General features: G+C 43.9%; 1 protein-coding gene and 1 long non-coding RNA gene across 5 annotated transcripts in view; one reads left to right on the forward strand and one right to left on the reverse strand.

Annotated features, from left to right (window-relative positions):
• THSD4 (thrombospondin type 1 domain containing 4) overlaps positions 1 to 23,712 on the reverse strand; it is a 668,521-nt gene that overhangs the window by 514,067 nt on the left and 130,742 nt on the right. For all 3 annotated transcript variants that reach the window (XM_044925374.2, XM_025296515.3, XM_044925373.2), the window contains 2 exons: positions 22,983 to 23,430; positions 4,441 to 4,543 (listed from right to left, as the gene is read on the reverse strand). In XM_044925374.2, the coding sequence (XP_044781309.2) occupies positions 4,441 to 4,543; positions 22,983 to 23,430 (551 nt within the window). The remainder of the gene's footprint in view (positions 1 to 4,440; positions 4,544 to 22,982; positions 23,431 to 23,712) is intronic.
• LOC123328182 lies at positions 4,169 to 11,415 on the forward strand. Of its 2 annotated transcripts, none has more exons than XR_006542965.1 (4): positions 4,169 to 4,301; positions 5,452 to 5,536; positions 7,773 to 7,881; positions 11,178 to 11,415. It is a non-coding gene; the product is annotated as an uncharacterized LOC123328182 (long non-coding RNA). The 2 variants fall into 2 exon arrangements; XR_006542964.1 differs by lacking the exon at positions 4,169 to 4,301 and adding an exon at positions 5,135 to 5,195.

The following is a 23,712-nucleotide window of genomic DNA, read 5'->3' on the forward strand; positions in this document are numbered from 1 at the left end:
CAGCCTAATAAGTTACCTGAACTTACAGAAGGAAGACACAGCTCAGAGAATTCTCTCGAAGCTTCCTGCTTGGACTAGTCATTGGGGTGGTCATGGATATTCCGCTTCTGCTTTGAGCACACAGCAGGATGGTACCTCCCTGCTGCCCTCGAAGTTAAACATGATGCGTCACTTGCTTTGGCTAATGAGATGTGAGCAGAAACCACACCGGTCACCTCCGGGAGAAGCGGGAAGGATCCACGGGTGATTCATTTGTTCCCTCTCCTTGCCTCAGTGGAAGCAGAAGTTGAGATGCTGCTTCTATCAGCCTGGACCCCTGAATGAGCAGAACACATACTGCATCACACGGGTGGTCTGGGCAAGAGACAAACTTGTCCTGTTAAGTCATAAGGACTCAGGGGCTCTTTGTTCCTGCAGCGCAAGCTACTCAGTCCTGACAGATACACTGGCCCTGGTCATACAACCTGTTGGCAACCTCCAGTTTCTGACTCAGTCTCACTTCTGGCTTTTAGATTTGTGCTCTGTTTAGTTCAGCTCTTGGAGACATACGGTGCACTAAAATACCAATATAAAGCTGTCCCCTGGCTTATGGATTAAGACTGATACTCGCTGCTGTAGAGCCCACAGTGACCCGGCAAAATTCTAGATTCTAGTTATGAAAACAGGTACAATTTTCTCCAAGGCACCTAAACAAGACTCTATCTATTAAAGTGTCCTCTTCTAGCTACACTGACCATACAATTTACAGTCCAAAGTGGTTTGGAGTGAAGGGGGACAAGGGTGACACATGAACTATCACTATACTGAGTAAACAGGCACACACAGACCCTGGAATTCTACTTCTATCGTCTTTACAGTATTAAGTCTATGAGAAAAATTCCTAGAGGCATTATCTTAGGACAGATCACTATGTCCAGGAAATGCAGTTAAAGGTCTAAGAAGAAGCATGTGGTGAAATTAATGTGTTTATCAGAGAGTGTGCTCTGCTTTTACTATTCTATGCGGCACTGGGTTGAATAAGTGCAGCTGTTCCCCTAAGTAGGCACATGCAAACAGCAACAGACATCCAAACAAAACTAAGAGCCGAATGCAAACTCCAGCCGTACACCCTGCAGAAACATTAACAGCGTCTTCCTCCCACTGGTCAGCCTGGGAGTCATTTAAGAGGAAAGAGGACAAAATCAAGAAAACAATCTTAGCAGCAAGAAGAATTGTTTAAAGAAAGCCAAAGTAAATGCAGTTTCAGTGACTCTGGGATCCTCTCCTCCTAGGCATGTGAGACATATTAATGTCAGTAAATATTTTTAAAGAATGCTGAATTTTCTAGACAAAGTAACAAACACAGTGCAGAAGATAGTTGATTTATTTAATCTGCTGCTGTTCTGCATTTTTCTTTTCTTTGTAAAACATTTGTAAAAATGTTTTGTAAAAGAGCATTCTCACTGGCTCCTTCAAAATTTCAGTGGCTTATGGTGAAGAAGTAGATAATAATTACTGTAGAAGATTCTGTTTTTCTGTCTGTCCCGACTCCCTCTTTCCCACTTCCGCTTCCTGGGATGTGGGTTTCCCACCAGAGGGCTAGTCACATGACCTGAGTTAACCCAAGGACCACTGCCCCCAACCTAGGCCCTGAACTCATGTCCAGGGATGGGAATATGACCCAAAAAAGATCACAGTGTGGTTTTTCTGAGACCGAAGCCCTCATTAGGCATATTAGCTTCCTAGGCTGCCATAACAAATGACCACAAACTGGGTGGGTTAAAGCAACAGAATTTACTCTCTGACAGTTCTGGAGGCTGGGAATTCAAACTCAAGGTGTTGGCAGGGCCCTGCTCGCTCTGCAATCTCTGGGGAAGAAGCTTTCTGTTACTCCTCCTGGTTTCTGGCATTTTCCAGAAATCCTTAGTGTTCCCTGACTTGTAGCTGCATCACTCTAAGCTTCGCCTTCATGTCACATGGCCATCTTTCCTCTGTCTGTGCCTGGATGTTCTCTATATGTGTGTCTCTGTGCCTCTTCTCTTTATATAAGGACACCAGTCGTATTGGATTAAGGGCCCACCCTCATCCAGTATGACCTCTTCTTAACCTGAACCTTAATTACATGCAAAGACCTTATTTCCAGATGAGCAAATTCATAGGTACCAGGGATAGAAAGATTGGGGGACATAATTCAACCCATAACACTGGATAAGAGAGAGTCTTTCTCACTCTGATTGCAAGTTCAAAGCCATGTAAGCCTGTCCATCCACCTGAGAAGTAAGTAAACAGACCAAGAGATGGAGAAAGAGAGAAAAGCAGGCTCCTAACATTATTGGGGGAGAAGGCAATGGCAACCCACTCCAGTACTCTTGCCTCGAAAATTCCATGGGCGGAGGAGCCTGGTAGGCTGCAGTCCATGGGGTCATAAAGAGTCGGACACGACTGAGCACCTTCACTTTCACTTTTCACTTTCATGCCTTGGAGAAGGAAATGGCAACCCACTCCAGTGTTCTTGCCTGGAGAATCCCAGGGACAGGGTAGCCTGGTGGGCTGCTGTCTCTGGGGTTGCACAGAGTCGGACATGACTGAAGCAACTTAGCAGCAGCAGCAGCAACATTACTGAATCCCTTGAAGGCAGCCACATCTAAATCCCAACCCCATTCTTGGACTTCCCAGTAACAGGACCGACAAAGTATCTTTCTTGTTTAAACATAGGTAGGCTGGGTTTCGGTCACTTACAACCAAGAGTTTTAATCAATGTATGCACCAGTGAATAATGCTATATAATGTGAATCCAAATAGTTTGCCATATTTGGATGGGGACGAACAGGCGGACTAGACATGAAAAAGACTTGCCATGAGTTGAAACTAAGTGATGGGTATATAGGAGGTTATTTTCATATAATTATATTATTCTATTTTTACATATGTTTGAAATTTTCCAAATTAAAAAGTTGAATCAGATGTTAATTACCCCCCCCTCCTACCTGAGGACCCACAATTAAAGTCCAGCCTGAGTCAGGGCAAACAAAAGAACAGAAAAAGTAGAATCATACATAGACAACAGCTGGCATCCACAGGCAATACTGATGATAGGCGAAAATACCAGCATGAGTTTTCTTTGTGGGATGCAAAGAGCTTTTGATACTAGACTTGAGTCTACCAGGCTTGACAGGATCAGGTGGCTGGCAGAGGACCACGTGGAACTAAGCAGAGAGGGTTGGGTGATGTGGCTCCAGCTTCAGGGTAAACAATGGGGACAGACAGCGCATGGCTGGAGGAATTCACCTTGCCTCCCAGTGAACCACGGTAAAGCAGCTATTACTACCCACAGCCAACAATAAAGCAAGGGTGCAGCTCAGACAAAAGAAAGGGTTCCTTCTCTAAGTGCTCACTGCCAAGTACTGTTGCCCTGACATAAGAATATATTTCACAGTTGACAAAACACTCATGATTCTGTGCCTTAATTTAAGCCAGAGTCACCACCTCTTCTGAGATCCTGCCTCCCTCCTGGATTAGAGTTTCTCAACCCCAGCTGCCCATCGGAATGACTTGTGATCTTAAAAAAAAAAAATCCCCATGCCCAGGCTGCACCCGAAATCAATTAAGTCACAATCTCTGGGAGTGGCACCCAGGGCTCAGTATTTCTAGAAGCCTCCCCAGTGATTCTAACGGGCAGTGGTCATGAGACCACTTTAAGAATCCAACCCAAGGTACAGACACTTCTCTGAGACAAATGTGCAGACAAGAATAATTCTGCATCCCATTTCAGAGCAGACATCCACCCCGCCTCCCTCTTCCCATGGCCTTACACCTAGGCACGACTTCTCACATGTGGACACAGATTGTACAATGGAATCAGCACTACTCACTATGGCCCCAAAACCAAAACATAAAACAGAAGCAACATGGTAAAAACTCAATAAAGACTTTAAAAATGGTCCTCATCTAAACAAAACAAAGGAAAGTGACTCCAAGATATAGAACAGCACTGATGAGCTCTGCAATGGTTGCCTATCACACTTCCTCTTGGGAAACTGCATTTGAGGCTCCCCCAGCACAAAAGCCAAACAACTGTCAGCCGTACAACTCCACATGCTCTCTTAAGCCATTCTACCAGCGCTCGCAGCAGGAACCAAGGAAAAGGGAAACTCTATCCTGGCTCACTCCTCACAAGTTTAGCTTGAATCTCTTGCTTCTACTCATTTCTTGACCCTTGCTCTCTCACTCATCCTCTCATCCTCAGATGCTGCTTGCTTCAACCAAAGCCTCTCCCATCTGACTAATGGTCCAGCTTCACCTAAGAGCTATTACTACCTTCGGTAAAGACCCCTACCAGCTCCTCCTCGCACTGCCACTCTAGCCAGCATCACACCGGTTCCTCCAGCAACAACAAAAAGGCAACAGGGTTGGAGAACAGACAAAACTGATTCCTGTGGACAAGGCTGGGGCTACTCTTACCTTCTGCAAATGGTTCCCATTCATAAAACCGGCCCATGAACGGCTTGTTGTTGTAGGATGCACACTGTACCTCCCAGATACTTCTACTGCTTTCTGGACACACCTAATAAAGCAGATATTAAATATGCAATTAGCATCCATATCTTTTCATGGCCCAAGCCAAATCCCATGAGGCCTCACCAATGTTAAATGCCTGTACTGTCCCATTGAAACCTGGGTTTCTAAAAATGTGCTGATCACCTACATCAAAAATTTTAAATGCAGATCCCAAAGCTTCACTCCATGTTTACTAAATCAAATCTTTGGAACGACACTACATTTTTAACATGCTTCCCACGTGAAGATTTTGCATACCATAATTTGAAAACAACGGACCTAAACCTGCTCTTAACAAAGAGGTCCGCTCACCTCCCTCAGAGAGGCCACCCATTTGCATCTGTTTGACTTTGCTCATGCCATTCTTGTGCATGGGGTAATATTCACAGTGAACACGGACACTGCTTTTACCATGTGCAGCACTATTTTAAGCATACTAACTAGGGCTTCCCAGGTGGCGCTAGTGGTAAAAAACCTGCCTGCCAATGCAGGAGATGCAAGACATATGGGTTCAATCCCTGGGTTGGGAAGATCCCCTGGAAGAGGGCATGGCAATCCACTTCAGTATTCTTGCCTGGAGAATCCCACGGACAGAGGAGCCTGGTGGGCTAAGTCTATGAGGTCACAAAGAGTTGGATAAGACTGGGGCGACGTAGCATGTATGCACATATTAACTAATTTAATCCTCATGATGACAATGTTATTGATATTTTTACAGATTTGTTTCTACTAGTGAGCAAACTGAGGCATGAAGCAGTCACACAGCCAGTGAGGGCAGAGGCTGAATTGAACCCCAAGAAGTCTAGTGCCCACCAGGCTGCCTGCCAGTCTACATTCTGGCCTAAATTCTCTCTACCGTCTAATGCAGGACGGTGCATCTTATTTTGTCTAAATTCTCTTCACTATCTACTGCAGGAGATCCGAGGTCTCAGCCTACAGAAGAGACATTCAGAGAGCTCCTGGGAAGTGCAGACTCGTGGATCCCTCCCTCAAGGATTCAGTAAGTCTGGCATGAGGTCCAGCAATCTGTAGTCTGTTAATTTGTCCAGGTGATTCTGATATACTAGTCTACTCAGGTTTAATATCCAGCTGCTTCTGGCTTATTTCTTTCTTATTTATAAATGGCGAATATGAGTAAAATGGGACATAAATGTGAAATAAGATCAGAATCTCCTATTCAAGCTGTGGATAAGGTAGGTTCTAGCTTTTTAAACCCAGCACACTCTAAGGTGAAGGGTGTGTGCCTATGTGTCTGTATTTTAATAATCAGACAGGAAAGGAATGCGGCCACTTAAATATTTAAAGCCCTGTATAGAAGTCTCTGAAGTAAAGTGCTAATACAATAGATCAAGTCCTACAGGATTAGAAGGAAATCTACTATATGTATCAGAAACATCAGATCTCCTGGAAGATGAGGGGAGGGAACAGAGCGGGGAATGAAACCAGGCGGAAGGAAAAACATCCCCTGCTTGATGAAGGGCAGTGGGGGAGGCTGCTGGGACAAACACGCAGGGTGGTCATAACCCTACTGCAGCCTGAGCCAAACCATATAGAACGAGAAAGCAGTGAAGTAGAACATGATGGAAGCTGGGCCGGGGGAAGGGGGCCAGGTGGCTGGGCAGGGTGTGCTGAGCTCTGACAATGGGTGAGAAGCTGACAGGCTGGGGAAAGCTGTCTCCAGGGGCCATGGGAGCCAAGCTGCTGGTGGTCCTAAAGCCGGAACCATGTAGGCTTCCAGCAAAACCAGCTGCTTCCATGAAGGATTTGGGGTTAAGATGCTTTTTACAACCCTTTGGCCAGAACGAGAGTTCAACTAGGTTGAGATCAGCTGGGCAGCTTAGGAGCAGGCACCATCCTTTCAATGAGAAAGACTAGTTAAGGGGATTGTTAAAAACACAGATTCTCGGGCTTCCTTATACAGTGGAGGATAAGGAAGAGGACCAGGAATATACACTTGGAATGCCCCCCCTCTGGTGATCCTGGGGCAGCCAGCCTGGCACCAGATTATGCAGCCACAAATAAGAGCCACTCCCAGGCCTCAATCACACTCCAAATGATTTAACATGCAATCAGAGTGTGAGAGCGGAAGAAAAGCAAGAACAACTCCTTTAATTTAAAGAGGAGGAAACAGAGGCATGGAGAGACGGGTTACCCTGCCAAACGTCCCACCGTGACACAGAGACAGAGCCCAGAACGCTGAACACCCACCCTGGCCATCACTAGAAACTTGAGATCCACTGCTGGGTGGCAGGTTTTCGTAATGGAAAGAGACTAGAACAAATGGGCCAAAAGTCCTGTTCCTCAAATAACCACTCCTACATGAAGCCAAGCTGCTCTGAATGAGGCTCCAGCCAGGAGCCACCCTAATTAACCTGGTGGCAGTTACCAGCATCAGAAGCGGTACACCATAAAAACCCAGCCAGTCTGTTTAACCTCTTTAAAATTTTATTCTTTTTTTATTTTTGGCTGTGCTAGGTCTTTGTTGCTGTGTGGGCTTTTCTCTAGTTGTGGAGATCCTCCTGGATCAGGGATCAAACCCTTAGTCTACTGCATTGGCAGGCAGATTCTTTACCACTGAGCCACCAGGGAAGCCCAAAAGTTTAGCTATTCTTAACACCATCACCATTATCATTTGGCAGCAAAATAGTGCCAAAAAGCTGGACCACGAAACAACACAGCTTCAGAATCATTTTGAATTATTTGATGCTTGATAATCTAAATGTATATTTCATGACATGGAAAGCAGTCCACAATCTACTAAGTGAAACAAGTGATTATGTGTGTGTGTGTTGGGGGGGGGTCTGTGTGTGTGGAGAGAGTGAGAGAGATTAAAATGGTTATCTCCAGATCGGTTATAGATGTTTTCTTTTTATAATTAACTTTGTTTATTTTGTATTATCTAGTTTTTCTGCAATATTTAACATTTATGTAATACAAATGTATCACTATTGAGCTCTTCCAAACACATAGCCATGCAAAGCTGGAACGGCTCAATACTGTTAACATTTTTGCAGAGTTTTTAATGCTAATGCCTGGTGCTTTTATTATATGCATATGCATCTGCCAAGTCTACCAGCCACCTGTGATAGGTCATTCAGGATACCCTGTCTCAGATCAAAAAGTTCTTTATATTTGAGTGTGGCCCCAGTTACTTCCTGAGGCCGGGGTGCTTGTTGACATCTGACCCATAGTGAGGGGTCAGTTGCTAAAACAGCAAATCCACCTATGGTTACCAGGAAGCAGATGAGCCCAGAGATTGACTATGGTACCCAGTGATCACCTGGCATGGGAAGGCGCAGCAGGAGGTTAACAAGATGCCCTGAAAGATGACCCACAGGAGGCCAGGTGAGTTGCCAGTGAAAGTCAGGACAATACTTCCTGAGGAGGGGAGAGACCTGGTCAGAAAAATGCAAGCCTCACGGAGTCCAGATATGGAAGTGGGTTATTGAGACAGAATTACGGTACAGGAGAGGAATATAGATGTCTGGGGTGATAAGGATGATGATGGTGTTAAGAATAGCTAAATTTTTGGGCTTCCCTGGTGGCTCAGTGATAAAGAATCTGCCTGCCAATACAGGAGACAAGGGTTTGATCCTTGATCCAGGAAGATCCCCACAACTAGAGAAAAGCCCACACAGCAACAAAGACCTAGCACAGCCAAAAATAGAAAAAGAATAAAATTATAAAAAAGAATAGCTAACTTTTATCGACACTCACCAAATGTCAGCTATTCCACCAAATGATTTATGTATATTTACTCATTTAATCTGCACAACCACTCATATCCATTTTATAGATGAGGAAGCGAAGGCAGAGAAAAGTTAAATGAGCTGCCCAAAGTCACAGGGCATGTGGGGAAGTTAGGATTTAACTCTAGAACTCATGACAGTAAGCACTCTGCCAAGGTGCCCGTCGAGGCCGTGAGGATAGCATAGTTAATTTGTAATGGATCCTCAGACAAGAGAGCCGTAAGCTCCTCTTGCTTACTGTCAGGAGACATCCTGGCGAACAGGTTTAGATTCGGCCTCTGAGGCTCGCTGGAGCGGCCCCAGTAACTAAGACTAGGGAGCTGAAGATTGAAGATGAAAACCAAGGAGGGCTGGGGAATTTCTGTTTCATGTCTCTTCTGTAGATTACATCTGTTTGTACTTGTCATACTATTATCAGTGTACGATCTCCTCTCATTTCAACAGACTCTCTGAAGTTAAAACTTCCAGGTTACAGATCATTTTACATTTGTTACACTTTAAGTGGGTTGTTTCCTGATGCCATAGACTGAGTCACCCTCACCTTATCAGTAATTGTCTCTATATCACACTGTGAGTTGGCTTGGGGCAGATTTCCTGCTGATCCTTTCCATGGGCACAGATCCTTATAATCTTCAAGCCAAAAAACTGAAACAAGGGAAAAGCCATGGAGATAGAGATCAGGCTCACTCAGGATGGGGCCAGCTATGACTGGAGCTTTACAGCCAAAGAAGGCCCCTGGGAGATAACCTCCCTTCAAATGACTCTCTTCCATCCCTAAGAAGGAGGGTTATTCCCACTGGTCTCTTATGGGAAGTGGAATAAAGATGTACTTTAATATAATGAGCAGAATCCTTCTAAAGCACTTGAGGCCCTATCCAAAGTTCCATCTAGACAATTGCTTGGAGTTGCTATGAGTCACAAAAATTATTATGGAAACTCTGGCTATGTTTCTAGTGACCCTGGTTAATCTGAGATGACACTGCCCATACATAACTTCACTGCTCAAGAGGTCCCTGTCAGTGATCGCACAATTACCTTTTGGTACTTAATTATTTCAGTTCCCCAGGAGACTGAAGAATATCATCCCTGATGAAGATAACACCAAGGAACATGACCTTGGGGTCTGCCTGGGTCCAATATGCACTTTTTTTTTTTTTAAGCTTTTGCATTGCTCTGGATTCAATCAAAAGACCAGCTACCATAGCAACACATGATGTATTTAACATCCCCACAGTGAAAAAACCTAAGGAACAAGCTCTAGAAAATGTCCTTGCTCTGCCATGAGAAAGTGCCTACGTGACCTCGGGAAAAGTACTCTGCTCCTCTAAAATAGCCTAAATGACTGCATTTCAATCCCAAGCCCTATGCTACTGCCCCCAACCCTAGAATTCCATGAGGAGTAAGTTAGTAATATATTCAAGTTTGTAGCTCATAGTAATGCATACATGTTAGCTGAATTGAAATCTAAGAAGACATCAAAGATGAATCCAGCAGTTCCAGAAGCTCTAAGTGCCCGACAGGTGGGTGTTCTCTTCTACAGATGGAAGATGGGCTTTGTTTCCCAGCCGTAGAATCATACAACCACAGATCAAAATTTCTTACAAGTGATTCAGCACAGTTTTCAAATATGTTTAATAACTGCTTTCCCAAGTCACTTGGAACAAACTCAACTTTGCAATAATGCTGCCACCTCCCACCACTTCCAGGGCCCTCTAGACAGTCAGCAAATTGGTTTTTCCAAAAGAGCTTGGTAAAAGCTTTGGATTTAAAAAACAAATAACTGAGGTTTTTCTCCATTCTCAGATACTTTTTTTTTTCTATCCAAATTCGTACTGTTCTCCTAGAGAAAGGAGTTTCCCTCTTATTCAGTAAGTGCATCAAAGACCCAAAGGATGTTAATGTACCTAAACCCATCCATTCACCCAAGAGAACCCTGTTTCTTAAATACTCTGTACACATGTCTATACAAACCTAGGTTTACCACAGGTATGCTTGTTTATTTCTCCCTCTTTAGATTATTCATGTATCTCTAGATCTGTAAGAAGAATATCTCTAAAAGAGAATTAGAGGATATTCTCTCAAAGAGAATATCCTTTTCATAACTAACCAGGAAGTATGTGGGAAAAAGTAAACTTTTAAATTCAAAGCTCCTACTCCCCCAAGGAGCACAAATTTTACAGTCGCTACTTTAGGAATCTTATTAATAAGCCTGGTTTCCCTCCCTTCTGCCATCTGCTGAGGCAAGACGTGAAATTCCTTCAAAGGCAAACAGTCATTGTGCCCTTGCTATGATTGCCATTATTGACGATGCAAAGAAAAATCCCTCAAAATAGGCTCCTGCAAGGATTTCATGCTGCCTGCCAAGTCACTTCAGTCGTGTCCGACTCTGTGCGACCCCATGGACTGCAGCCTACCAGGCTTCTCTGTCCATGGGATTCTCCAGGCAAGAACACTGGAGTGGGTTGCCATTTCCTTCTCCAATGCATGAAAGTGGAAAGTGAAAGTCAAGTTACTCAGTCGTGTCTGACTCTTAGCGACCCCATGGACTGCAGCCCACCAGGCTCCTCCATCCATGGGATTTTCCGGGCAACAGTACAACAGTACTGGAGTGGGGTGCCATTGCCTTCTCCCAAGGATTTCATAGGCCAAGGTAAAATAAATAAAGAAATAAACCAAAACATGTAATGCCATGGGAAGAATTTGGTGAACCACTTAGGCACTACATTTCTAATCTTGAAAAATAAGGAGTTGATTGATCCTTTGAAACATTGACAAATCAAGAAAACAAAAATTATTAATATACTATATATAATAAAAATATAACTGAAAATAAAACGTGGCTAACAGAGAACAGCAGAGTGGATGTAAGGGGGTCATTTCTTTATCTTTCAGAGTGAGGAGTCAACAGAGAAAATTTGAAGCTGATATATCAAGAAGCAAGGCGTTGGTATACTATTTCAAGTTATGGAGAAATTTAAATTTTAAATGATTGACTGTAATTACATCTTGAGAGAGGGACGAGGATATACCTCTCTTACTGCCAGTGTGATATTCCTTCCTATTTTTGTACTTCTTTTTGTAATCATGAAAAGTGACAGTTGTGAATAAAAAACTCAGTATTAAAAAACTATGATCATGGCATCTGGTCGCATCACTTCATGGCAAATAGATGGGGAAACAATGGAAACAGTGACAGATTTTATTTTCTTGGGCTCCAAAATCACTACAGATGGTGACTGCAGCCATGAAATTAAAAGACACTTGCTCCTTGGAAGAAAAGCTATGACAAGACTAGACAGCATATTAAAAAGTCAGAGATATCACCTTGCCAAGAAAGGTCCGCATAGTTGAAGCTACGGTTTTTCCAGTAGTCATATATGGATGTGAGAGCTAGACAATAAAGAAGACTGAGCACTGAAGAATTTTGGTGCTGGAGAAGACTCTTTAAAGTCCCTTGGACTGCAAGGAGATCAAACCAGTCAATCCTAAAGGAATTCAACCCTGAGTATTCATTGGAAGGACTGATGCTGAAGCTCCAATACTTTGGCTACCCGATGCAAAGAACCGAATCATTGGAAAAGACCCTGTTGCTGGGAAAGATTGAGAACAAGAAGAGAAGGGCGCATCAGAGGATAAGATGGTTAGATAGCATCACTGACTCAATGGACGTGAGCTTGAGCAAACTCTGGGAGATCACCAGGGAAGCCTGGTGTGCTGCAGTCCATGGGGTTGCAAAGAGTCAGACACGACTGAGCAACTGAATAACAACATATTTATGGGTATGATTCATACACTTATATTTCACACATATATCTGTATGAAATTTATTTGAATATTTATGTTTAATGTATCTAATATTTACATGTTTATATATACTATATATATAAGGCCACTGTTCACAAAACATTCATTTACATATTTCATATATATCTGTTAGTCACTCAGTTGTGTCCAACTCTTTGCAACCCCATGGACTGTAACCCACCAGGTTCCTCTGTCCATGGAATATTCCAAGCAAGAATACTGGAGTGGATTGCCATTCTCTTCTCCAGGGGATTTTCCCAACCCAGGGATCAAACTCAGGTCTCCCACATTGCAGGCAAATTCTTTACCGTCTGAGCCACCAGAAAGCCCATTTCACACACACACATATACACACATATATTTCTATGGAAAATTCCGAGTGGCCTGAGAAGATGAAAGCAGAGTTCTGCAAACAGCACTGACATTCACGTGTATTTCCCAGATAAGGCGGCTGGTGCCAAGTTCATGACAGGAGAAACCTAAGTTGAGCCCTGAAGTTAGAGAACTTGTTTATCCAGCAACTGGCCCCATAGTTCCTGGTACATTTTACACCTCACAGAACTGCACTGACTTCTTGATGTGGCCCATTTGCAAAGTTTCTTCTTAAACTGCATGCAGGAAGTTGTTTATCAGTTCCTCTCTCATTTCATATAAGAGTAGCAATGGGATAGAATTAACATCTGCCTAAAGAGAGCTTTAGCTATATTTGAGATTTGTCCAACATCCTCCCTTCATTTTCACTTACTTTGAGCCAGAAACAACTCTGCATGTGGATAAATCCATTGTCAGAAGTCAGTCCCACCCCCAGGGAAATTTACTGGAGAGTCACTGATACCACAACTCATCACAGCCATTTTTTGCTAAAAGCTGCTTTTTAGCCCCAGAGGTTTTTCCCCTCAAAATGCTAAGTGCACTCTGTCTAAACTCAGGATCATGCCTCCTTTGTCAGCAAAGCCATTTAAAAACTCAAAACCTTGTCCCTGCCTTGCACCTGGTGACTCACTGCAGCCTCCTTGATCCAGAAGGAGCCTGTGTGTCAGTTTCCTCTCCAGGGAGTAAGCACCGAACTCAGAGTGCTTAAGAGAAGACGGAGGGAGAGAGACATCTAGGGCTCCAGGACAAACAGCATAAGATGTCTTGATTGGTTAATTATGTTGCAAATAATAATAATACAAAACCCTAGAAACAGCTAGCAGAAAAGAGCTGTATTTTTATTGCATCTCCACAGACACCAGGAGAGACTGTGGTTTGGTTTTCTCCTTCCCGTGTGTCACCCCTATAAAGAAAGACTCCAGTCCTTTTGTTCCCAAGTCTTGACCTTCAATAAGCATATATTTAAAATGGAAAACCAACAAGGACCTACTGTATAGCACAGGGAACTCTTATCAATATTATGTGGCAGCCTAGATGGGAGGGGAGTTTGGGGAAGAGTGGATACATGTATATGTGTGGCTGAATCCCTTTGCTATTTACCTAAAACTATCACAAGCTTGTTAATCAACTATGCTGCTAAGTCGCTTCAGTCGTGTCTGACTCTGTGCGACCCCATAGACGGCAGCCCACCAGGCTCCCCCGTCCTTGAGATTCTCCAGGCAAGAACACTGGAGTGGGTTGCCATTTCCTCCTCCAATGCATGAAAATGAAAAGTGAAAGTGAAGTCGCTCCGTCGTGTCTGACTCTTAGCGACCCCACCGACTGCAGCCTACCAGGCTCCTCCGTCCATGGGATTTTCCAGGCAAGAGTACTGGAGTGGAGTGCCAAATCAGCTATACTCCAATACAAAATAAAAAGTTAAAAAAAAAAGAAATGTATCTGTTTACACGATGTTTGAATACTTATTATTTTTAGCCACAGTTGAGAATGTGTCCAGGGCTGTCGATAAACCATGTTCACCTCCTGGTGTTGCTCCTTCACTTCTGAAGATATATTTGCAGGTGAAGTCACCGCTCAAGCAAAAGCATCTCATTCCACTGAGAGGTCCTCCAACATCCCTTCTTGTTTCTCAGTCCTTACTGGAGCCTGAAAGGACTCTCGTAACTCTGTCACTCCCCCTTTCTAGAAAACCCTCCCCTCTGCTGAATCAGCTGCACTCCTTCAGGAGGCCTTCGCTTCCCTTAACCCAAGCCAGGTTCACTTCCACTATCTGGAGATTTCAAAGGATCTACACAGCATGTAGAGTGGTGCCTGAGCACTGCACTTGTTCTTCAGTTCAGTTCCGTCGCTCAGTCATGTCCGACTCTTTGCGACCCCATGGACTGCAGCACGCCAGGCTTCCCTCTCCATCACCAACTCCTGGAGCTTATTCAAACTCATGTTCATCGGGTCAGTGATGCCATCCAACCATCTCATCCTGTCATCCCCTTCTCCTCCCACCTTCAATCTTTCCCAGCATCAGGGTTTTTTCCTAATGAGTCAGCTCTTCGCATCAGGTGGCCAAAGTGTTGGCACTTCAGCTTCATCATCAGTCTTTCCAATGAATATTCAGGACTGATTTCCTTTAGGATAGACTGATTTGATCTCCTTGCAGTCCAAGGGACTCTCAAGTGTCTTTTTCAGCACCACAGTTCAAAAGCATCAATTCTTTGGTGCTCAGCTTTCTTTATGGTCCAACTTTCACATCCATACATGACTACTGGAAAAACCATTAAGCCTTGACTAGATGGACCTTTGTCAGCAAAGTAATGTCTCTGCTTTTTAATATGCTATCTAGGTTGTTCATAGATTTTCTTCCAAGGAGCAAGCATCTTTTAATTTCATGGCTGCAGTCACCATCTGCAGTGATTTTAGAGCCCCCTAAAAATAAAGTCTGACACTGTTTTCACTGTTTCTCCATCTATTTCCCATGAAGTGATGGACCAGATGCCATGATCTTAGTTTTCTGAATGTTGAGTTTTAAGCCAGCTTTTTCACTCTCCTCTTTCACATTTATCAAGAGGCTCTTTAGTTCCTCTTCCCTTTCTGTCATAAGGGTGGTGTCATGAGCATATCTGAGGCTATTGATATTTCTCCCAGCAATCTTGATTCCAGCTTGTGCTTCATCCAACCCAGCATTTTGCATGATGTACTCTACACACAAGTTAAATAAGCAGGGTGACAATATTCAGCCTTGATGTACTCCTTTACCAATTTGGAACCAGTCCATGTTCCATGTTCAGTTCTAACTGTTGCTTCATGACCTGCATACTGATTTCTCAGGAGGCAGATAAGGTGGTCTGGAATTCCCATTTCTTTAAGAATTTTCTACTGTTTGTTGTGATCCACATAGTGAAAGGCTTTAGCCTAGTCAGTGAAACAGAAGTACATGTTTTTTCTGGAATTCTCTTGCTTTTTCTATGATCCAACAGATGTTGGCAGTTTGATCTCTGGTTCCTCTGCCTTTTCTAAATACAGCTTGAACATCTGGAAGTTCTTGGTTCACGTTCTGTTGAAGCTTGGCTTGAAGAATTTTGAGCATGGCTTTGCTAGTGTGTGAGATGAGTGCAACTGTGTGGTAGTGTGAGCATTCTTTGGCATTGCCTTTCTTTGGCATTGGAATGAAAACTGACCTTTTCCAGTCTTGTGGCCACTGCTGAGTTTTCCAAATCTGCTGGCATATTGAGTGCAGCACTTTCACAGCATCATCTTTCAGGATTTGAAATAGCTCAACTGGAATGCCATCACCTCCACTAGCTTTGTTCGTAGTGATGCTTCCTAAGGCCCACTTGACTTCACATTCCAGGATGTCTGGCTCTGGGTGTGTGATCACACCATCATGGTTACCTGGGTCATGAAGATCTTTTTGTATAGCTCTTCTGTGTATTCTTGCCACCTCCTCTTAATATCTTCTGCTTCTGTTAGTTCCATACCATTTCTGTCCTTTACTGTGCCCATCTTTGCATGAAATATTCCCTTGGTATCTCTAATTTTCCTGAAGAGATCGCTAGTCTTTCCCATTCTATTGTTTCCCTCTATTTCTTTGCAGTGATCATTTAGAAAGGATTTCTTATCTCTCCTTCCTATTCTTTGGAACTCTGCATTCAGATGGATCTATTTTTCCTTTTCTTCTTTGTCTTTCACTTCTCTTCTTTTCTCTGCTATTTGTAAGACCTCCTCAGACAACCACTTTGCCTTTTTGCATTTCTTCTTCTTAGGGATGGTTTTGATCACCACCTCCTGTACAAGGCTACAAACCTCCGTCCACAGTTCTTCAGGCACTGTCTACCAGATCTAATCCCTTGAATCTATTTGTCACTTCCACTGTATAATTGTAAGGGATCTGATTTAGGTGATACCTGAATGGTCTAGTGGTTTTCCCTACTTTCTTCAATTTAAGTCTGAATTTGGCAATAATGAGTTCATGATCTGAGCCATAGTCAGCTCCCAGTCTTGTTTTTGTTAACTGTATAAAGCTTTTCCATCTTCAACTGCAAAGAGTATAATCAATCTGATTTCCGTGTTGACCATCTGGTGATGTCCATGTGTAGAGTCATCTCTTGAGTTGCTGGAAGAGGGTGTTTTCTATGACCAGTTCATTCTCTTGGCAAAACTCTGTTAGTGCTTGTTGTTACATATTTATAAGTGTCCCTCTCCCACTGAGCTTTGACTTGCTTAGGGTCAGAGCTTCCTCTAATTTCCGTGTCCCTGAGCCCCAATCAATGTCAGGGTTGTGCTCATGGACTCTAAGCAAAACTCCACAGTAGGGAGTGACTAGGAGTGTTATACTAGTAGACATCTACGAAGATGCCTGCTCTAAGCTTTTTTTCTTAGTTGACTAGCTTTATTTATTTATGATGTCTTTATTTGGCTGCACCATGTGGCATATGGGAACTTAGTTCCCTGACCAGGGATTGAACTTGCACTCCCTGCAGTGGAAGCATGGAGTCTTAACAACTGGACCGCCAGGGAAGTCCCCATAAATTCTTTATTCATACTGAAGTGCGTCAGTTTCACTTCCTCATACACATGTAGGCAAGGATAAAGTCTTCCTTATTTTTAAAGTCTCCTTTCAGAGATCATTAAGGTTGCATTTATTACTGATATTGAAGTACTATTTCATCGAGGACATCTTATATGATTGGAACAATGCTAAAGACACACTACCATGTATGGTATGGCTTAACATTAAATATGCACATCTGAGGGCATAAAGGCTTCACTGGCATGAAGTTAGCTGTAGGCTGACTTCTGTCACTTTAAATATGACCCAAGGGTGATTACATTAAAACCACATCACAGCTGAAATGCTGGGTCTCTCAGCTTGTTTTATGATTGGGCAAAGGGAAAGGCTGCCCTGGTGACTCAGATGCTAAAGAATCTGCCAGTCAATGCAGGAGACCCAGGTTTCACTCCTGGGTTGGGACGATACCCTGGAGAACGGAATGGCTCCACACTCCAGGATTCTTGCCTGGAGCATTCCATGGACAGAGGAGCCTAGAGGGCTACAGTTCACGGGGGCCACAAAGAGTTACACACAACTGAAAGGCTAACACTTTCACTTTCAAAAGGAAAGGACTCTCAACCACAGGTAACTCAAAGGACAAAGGGGGATTCTGAGCAAGTCTGACCATTTCAACCACAATTCCATGACTGAGCACTTAGGAAATGGGAGCTCTTCAGATATGTACTGGAGAAGGCAACGGCAACCCACTCCAGTACTCTTGCCTGGAAAATCCCATGGGCGGAGGAGCCTGGTAGGCTGCAGTCCATGGGGTCGCAAAGAGTCGGATGTGACTGAGCAACATCAATTTCACTTTTCATTTTCATGCACTGGAGAAGGAAATGGCAACCCACTCCAGTGTTCTTGCCTGGAGAATCCCAGGGATGGGGGAGCCTGGTGGGCTGCCGTCCATGGAGTTGCACAGAGAAGCGACTTAGTAGCAGCATCAGCAGCAGCAGATATGTAGACATCTTACTCTATTATCTTCAGCCACATTCACTTATCCAGGTCCAATCTTTTTTTCTGCTAACAGCGTGTCAGCACATGCCAAGCTTGAACCTGACCTTATTTGAACCTCACCACAACTCTGTGCAGTAGGTACAATTACTGTCCCCAGATTACAGATGGTCCTCAAAGAGTTAAGTAACTTGCCCAAGGAAACTCAACTCCCAGTTTTGGAGCTGGGGTTTATATCCAGCTCAGATTTTCTCCCAAGCTCATTAAGCCTTTAAGACGTAACCAATTAAGCCAGTTGATTAGAATTGCTTTCTGATTTTATACTGTGTTTAAATGTTTCTCACCCGTCAATCTCATGTAAGAAAGACCAGCAAGACCACGTGATACTTCTGTATTCTGAGATGTTAAAGAATAAATTGCCCATTAAGACTGTGATTATTTGGGACTTCCCTGATCATCCAGTGGCTGACTCCACACTTCTACTGCGAGGGGCACAGGTTTTACCCCTCATTGGGGAGCTAAGATGGTGATGCCATGCACAGCACAGCAAGTAAGAAAGAAATGAAGAATAAAATAAAGAAAGTTAAGGAAAAAAAGAAAGGAGAAAGACTGTGATTATTTATAGTGGATAAGAGGAGGCAAGAGGGCAAAAACATGAGTTTGTGCAAACTCCAGGAGGTAGTAAAGGACAGGGAAGCCTGGTGTGCTGCAGTCCATGGGGTCTCAAAGAGAGGGACACAACCGAGCGACTGAACAACAACAAAAGGGGAGGCAAGAGGTCAAAGAAGGAGAGCCCGTACCACGTGGCAGGCACTGCAGCACCGGAGATCCTGACCCAGCCCTGTCTTCTTGTCCATGACTATGCTATTTCTTTGATCTCAAATGCTCTCTCCTCTGTTTTGGCCATCCCCTTCCCCAGCCCTGTGGCCTCCTGCCCTGTGCTCCTAGAGTTCTTCCCCTCACTAAGTGCTCCAGCACCGAGTGTAATGACTTACAAGTAGCTTATTTAGCACCTTCTCTGCTGTGTTGAAGGAGACATCATGACCAGTTATGAGTCGCTGTTCCGAGATTTGGAAGCCTGCAAAAACATTTCCCTTAATTCAGACCACCTGCCATACACATGACCTCCCAGCTCAGAACTGAGCCCTTCACTGTGAAGGAAGTCTCAGAAAGGGGGCATTCCATCAAGAACTGGAGTGGGAGGGACCTCCCTGGGGCGGGGAGGCAGTGGTTAAGACTCTGTGCTTAAGGTTCTGTGCATCTCTGTGCAAGATGTACTGGTTCAATCCCTGGTTGGGGAACAAAGATCCCACATGCCCTGTGGTGCAGCCAAAAACATTTTTTTATTAAAAAATAAATAAAACAACTGGGGTGGGATATACTAGGCACTTAGTTAAAGGGATGAAGTTCTGAAATCAGTGGATATTTCCAACCAGCTCTGGGTTACTCTCCCTTCTTTTTCTTCTCCCAGATAATAACTGGGAGGGAACTCTAAATGTATGCATTATTTTTTAATCTTTGAAAGGACATAAGTGAAAGCCTGCACTCCCTGTTCACAGGGAGTTGTTCATACCACTGCCCTTCACCTCTTTCATTTTTGAGTAGGAAAATTTACATAATTGGGGGACTCATGCAATCACCCCTTTTGGACATTGAGAAGGATACAAATATGTCTACATAAGGTCATTGAGGCTAAGATGCTGGAATTCATGGGTCCACATGGAGAATGCACAAATAAGACAGTGCAGCAGGACTGAGACTGCTCTCAGAAAAGCCTGCTTGCAATGTCAGTCTTTGGCTCATGTCTGGGGACTTGGATTTCAGAAGGGTTCCCACCACTTCCTAAGAGTTAAGTGTAAGTCACTATGCTCCAACTATATTATACAAGCAATATATTTTATGCTAAGCCCCTGCTTTTCTTCTGGGAGCCTGGCACTTTAGTAAGTAGCAAGCAGAGGGTGCCTCTGAACTAGCCCCCCGTATAAACTTTGGCCATGGAGTCTGTAATGAGCTTCCCTGGTAGATGATACTTCACACGTGTAAGAACTCACTGCTGAGGGAATGAAGTACATCCTGTGTGACTCCACAGGGACAGGACTCTTGGAAGACTGAGCCTGCTTTCCTCTGGACCTGGCCCCATGCACCTTGCCTTCTGCTGATTTTCCCAGTAGCCTTTCATTGTCATAAATCATAACTGTGCCTTCAACTGTATGCTGAGCCCAGTGGGTCTTCCTACAAATCATTAGACCAAGGCGTGGTTCTAGGAGCCACTAACACAGGGAGTCTTAAAGTGTTCATGGGGCATAGCCCAAGTCACAAGAAGCCATGGGCTTAAAAAAAGAAGATATGCATTTAGGTTGCCTCAACATCCTGGCTACTGTAAATAGTGCTGCAATGAACACTGGGACAGAGGAATGGATAAAGAAGATGGTTGCATATATACAATGGAATGTTACTCGGCCATAAAAAAGAACCAAACTGGGTCATTTGTAGAGACACGGACGGGTCTAAAGTCTGTCACACAGAGTGAAGTAAGTCAGAGAGAAAAACAAATAAAGTATATTAAAGTATATATGTGGAATCTAGAAAATGGTACAGATGAACCTATTTGCAGGGCAGGAATAGAGATGCAGGTGTCAAGAAGGGACATGTGAACATCACAGGGGGACACGGGTGGGATGAATAGGGAGATGAGAACTGACATATATACACTACCATGTATAAAAGACGAAGCTAGTGGGAACCTGGGAAAAGCACAGGGAGCTCAGCTCGGTGCTCTGTGGTGACATAGATGGGTGGGTTGAGAGAGTGGTAGGGAAGTCCCAGAAGGAGGGGATATACAGATACGTATAGCTGGTTCACTTCGTTGTACAGCAGAAACACAACATTGTAAAGCCACCATACCCCAATATTTTAAAAAGAAGATGTGTATTACTGTGACCTCTAAGGAAAGATATCTCTCAATAAGGATAAGTGGGATGTGGCTTGGGGTGACGGGGTGCAAAGCGTTACAGTGAAAAGAAGGGATTTAAACCTGTACAATCCTTTGTCAACATTTACTTCTTTGTCTAAGAAGATTTGTGAGACACTGCTTTACCTATTTGCAAAATGATGCAGACATCATGAATTCACAAGAATTTTTTAAAAATATTCCTGCAATTCAATCTCCTCAGTAGTGGAATTATCCAGCACCAGAAGAAACCACAGCTTCTACACAGGCAAATACAGCCCTGCTGCTGGCAGCATAGGCCTGGAAAAAAGTGCATGCTTCAAAAACAGAGGTTAAATGAAAGAAATGCTAAGTACATATCAGGTCTGTTTGAGCGTCCTAAAGGTGCGCTAAGTTGCTTTGGTCACGTCCGATTCTTTGTGACCCTATGGACTGTAGCCCACCAGGCTCCTCTGTTCATGGGATTCTCCAGGCAAGAATCCTGGAGTGGGTTGCTATGCCCTCCTCCAGGGGATCCTCCCGACCCAGGGATGGAACCACGTCTCTTACTCCTCCTGCTTTAGCACTAGCACCACCTGGGAAGCTCATATATGCTAAATGCCTTCTCTCTTTTCCTTCTCTTTATGGATTACTTGGTCCTCAAAATTAAGACACATACTAGTCAATGGGAGAGTGTATTCTACATTAGAAATTAATTCATTTCATTTTAAAAGAACTGCAATGGATATTCAAGAACCGGGACCATGTCTTATGACGAACCCAAGTATTTTTTTGTTTTGTTTACAAAGCACTTTCTTAATATCATCTCTTTTGATTCTCATAACAACTCTATGAATTAGATAATATGACTTTTCTTCTATCTTCCATGAAGCCTCATTCATTATAAGACAAGCAATGATGCTCAATTAAGACTTACTGGTTGACTGATTAGTAATGGCTTTAGGAAAATTACTGCTTTAAAAAATCAATAATTCCTGAAGTCTGTCAGCGGAAGAACATGCTGAAAAGAAATCCAGGCATTCAGAGGAATTATTAAAATCACAAATTAAGTCATTTCTATGGACTCTGTGGCAGGAAATATATTTTTAATGAGGAAATTGAAGCTAATTTATAACAGCTGTCCTCTTACCCAGTAAGACTATTAAGGCAGATTAAATAATTAATGAGAAATATAGCAACTTGGATATTTAACCTAAAGATTCTCTTATTTCTTTCTCTTTTATATTGAGTTGGCCAAAAAGTTCTTTCAGGCTTGTCTGTAAGATGGAAAAACCCAAAATAACTTTTTGGCCAACTCAATATAAAGTCTTTAAACTGATACTGGTTTCCCAGGTGGCTCAATGGTTTAAAAAAAAAAAAGATCCTCCTGCCAATGCAGGAGATGTAGGAGACAAAGGTTCAAGCCCTGGGTCAGGAAGGCCCTCTGGAGGAGAAAATGGCAACCCACTGTAGTGTTCTTGCCTGGAAAATTCCATAGACAGAGGAGCCTTGTGAGTCCACAGGGTCGAAAGAGTTGGACACGACTGAGTGAGCACAGCACACAAACTGATTTTTTTTTAAAGCATATTTGGTCACCTGGTGTAGCTTCCATTTATAATTTGCTTTGCTGTAGAGTCATCAGCTATGGAATCTTCAGCAATTTTTCAGGGTCAGACTTTTTCAGGGAGCCGCCAGGAAACTTACCGGACGACACCCATGCTGGTCAAACCTCCCCAGACTCCCCCATCTTCGGCACCACCATTGGTTGCCCTAAATTAGCTAAACTGCACCTGACTCACACGCCAATAAGCAAAGGAAAAATAGTGTTGATATACAGCCACTGAGAATGTGGAAGTAGCTTGATCAGCAATAGTGATCATCAATAAACGACTCAAGAAGTTATCCATAAGTTACTAAAGTAATAACCTTAGAAAAGTATATGGGAGAACACATGAAAAGGAATGAGAGGAAGGGAGCATTCACACGGTCTAAAAAACCATGTCCCTGCTGTCTTCTACCATCTGTACTGCCGACCAGCAGAAAGATGAGTAGCAGCTGTTTCCAGGGCCAGTCTCAGGCCGTATGTACTCACATTCGTGTTGCACAGCTTGTACTGCCGATAGGCCCCGATGCAGGAGATGGCTGTAGATCTGGTGGGCTGGGAGAAGCTCTGAGCTGCCCTGGGGGCCCCCAGCCCAGGGCTGCTGCTTGCCTCTGGGCTGTGGAAGAGACTGGAGGCTGCAGAGAAGCCTTGGTCATGGGTCAAAGGCAGCTGGTAGACAGAGCCCTCTGAGGCCTGCAGTCCAGAACGCGGGCCGCTCTCACTCTGGTACAGAGGTCCATGCTGGGGGTGCTGGTGAGCTGAAGGGTGGTAGCCATGACTAGAGCCAGATGCCCCCTGGGACCTGGAATTCCGGGATGAGGGCCTCTGCCGCCGAAGCCTCTGGGGTGGGTGTGCAGAGTCTGTCTGCAATGGCAAGATGTATGGGGCTTTCCCATAACCATACTTGCCAGGGCCGATGGGACCTCGGATCCTGCTCCTAAAGAGAAACACACAAGAGAGGATTTTCATGTTACCCAGAACCTCTGGTCCATGGGAGAGGGGACTGGGTAGGAACAGAAGCCTGGGAGAGAGCCTGTGGTGGAACAGAGAGGCAGCAGGAGGGCTTTCCAGAGGAAGGGTTAGGCCGAAACAGAGGCTCCACAGAGGCTGGAACGCAGAATCAAAGTGGGAATCAACAGTGGGTGATGTGATCGGTAGAAAATGAGGTTAGAACAGTAAGCTATGGCTAGTATGTGACTTATGTCAGGGAGTTTGGGTG

Source organism: Bubalus bubalis, chromosome 11 (assembly GCF_019923935.1).
Source record: "Bubalus bubalis isolate 160015118507 breed Murrah chromosome 11, NDDB_SH_1, whole genome shotgun sequence".
NCBI lineage: Eukaryota > Metazoa > Chordata > Mammalia > Artiodactyla > Bovidae > Bubalus > Bubalus bubalis.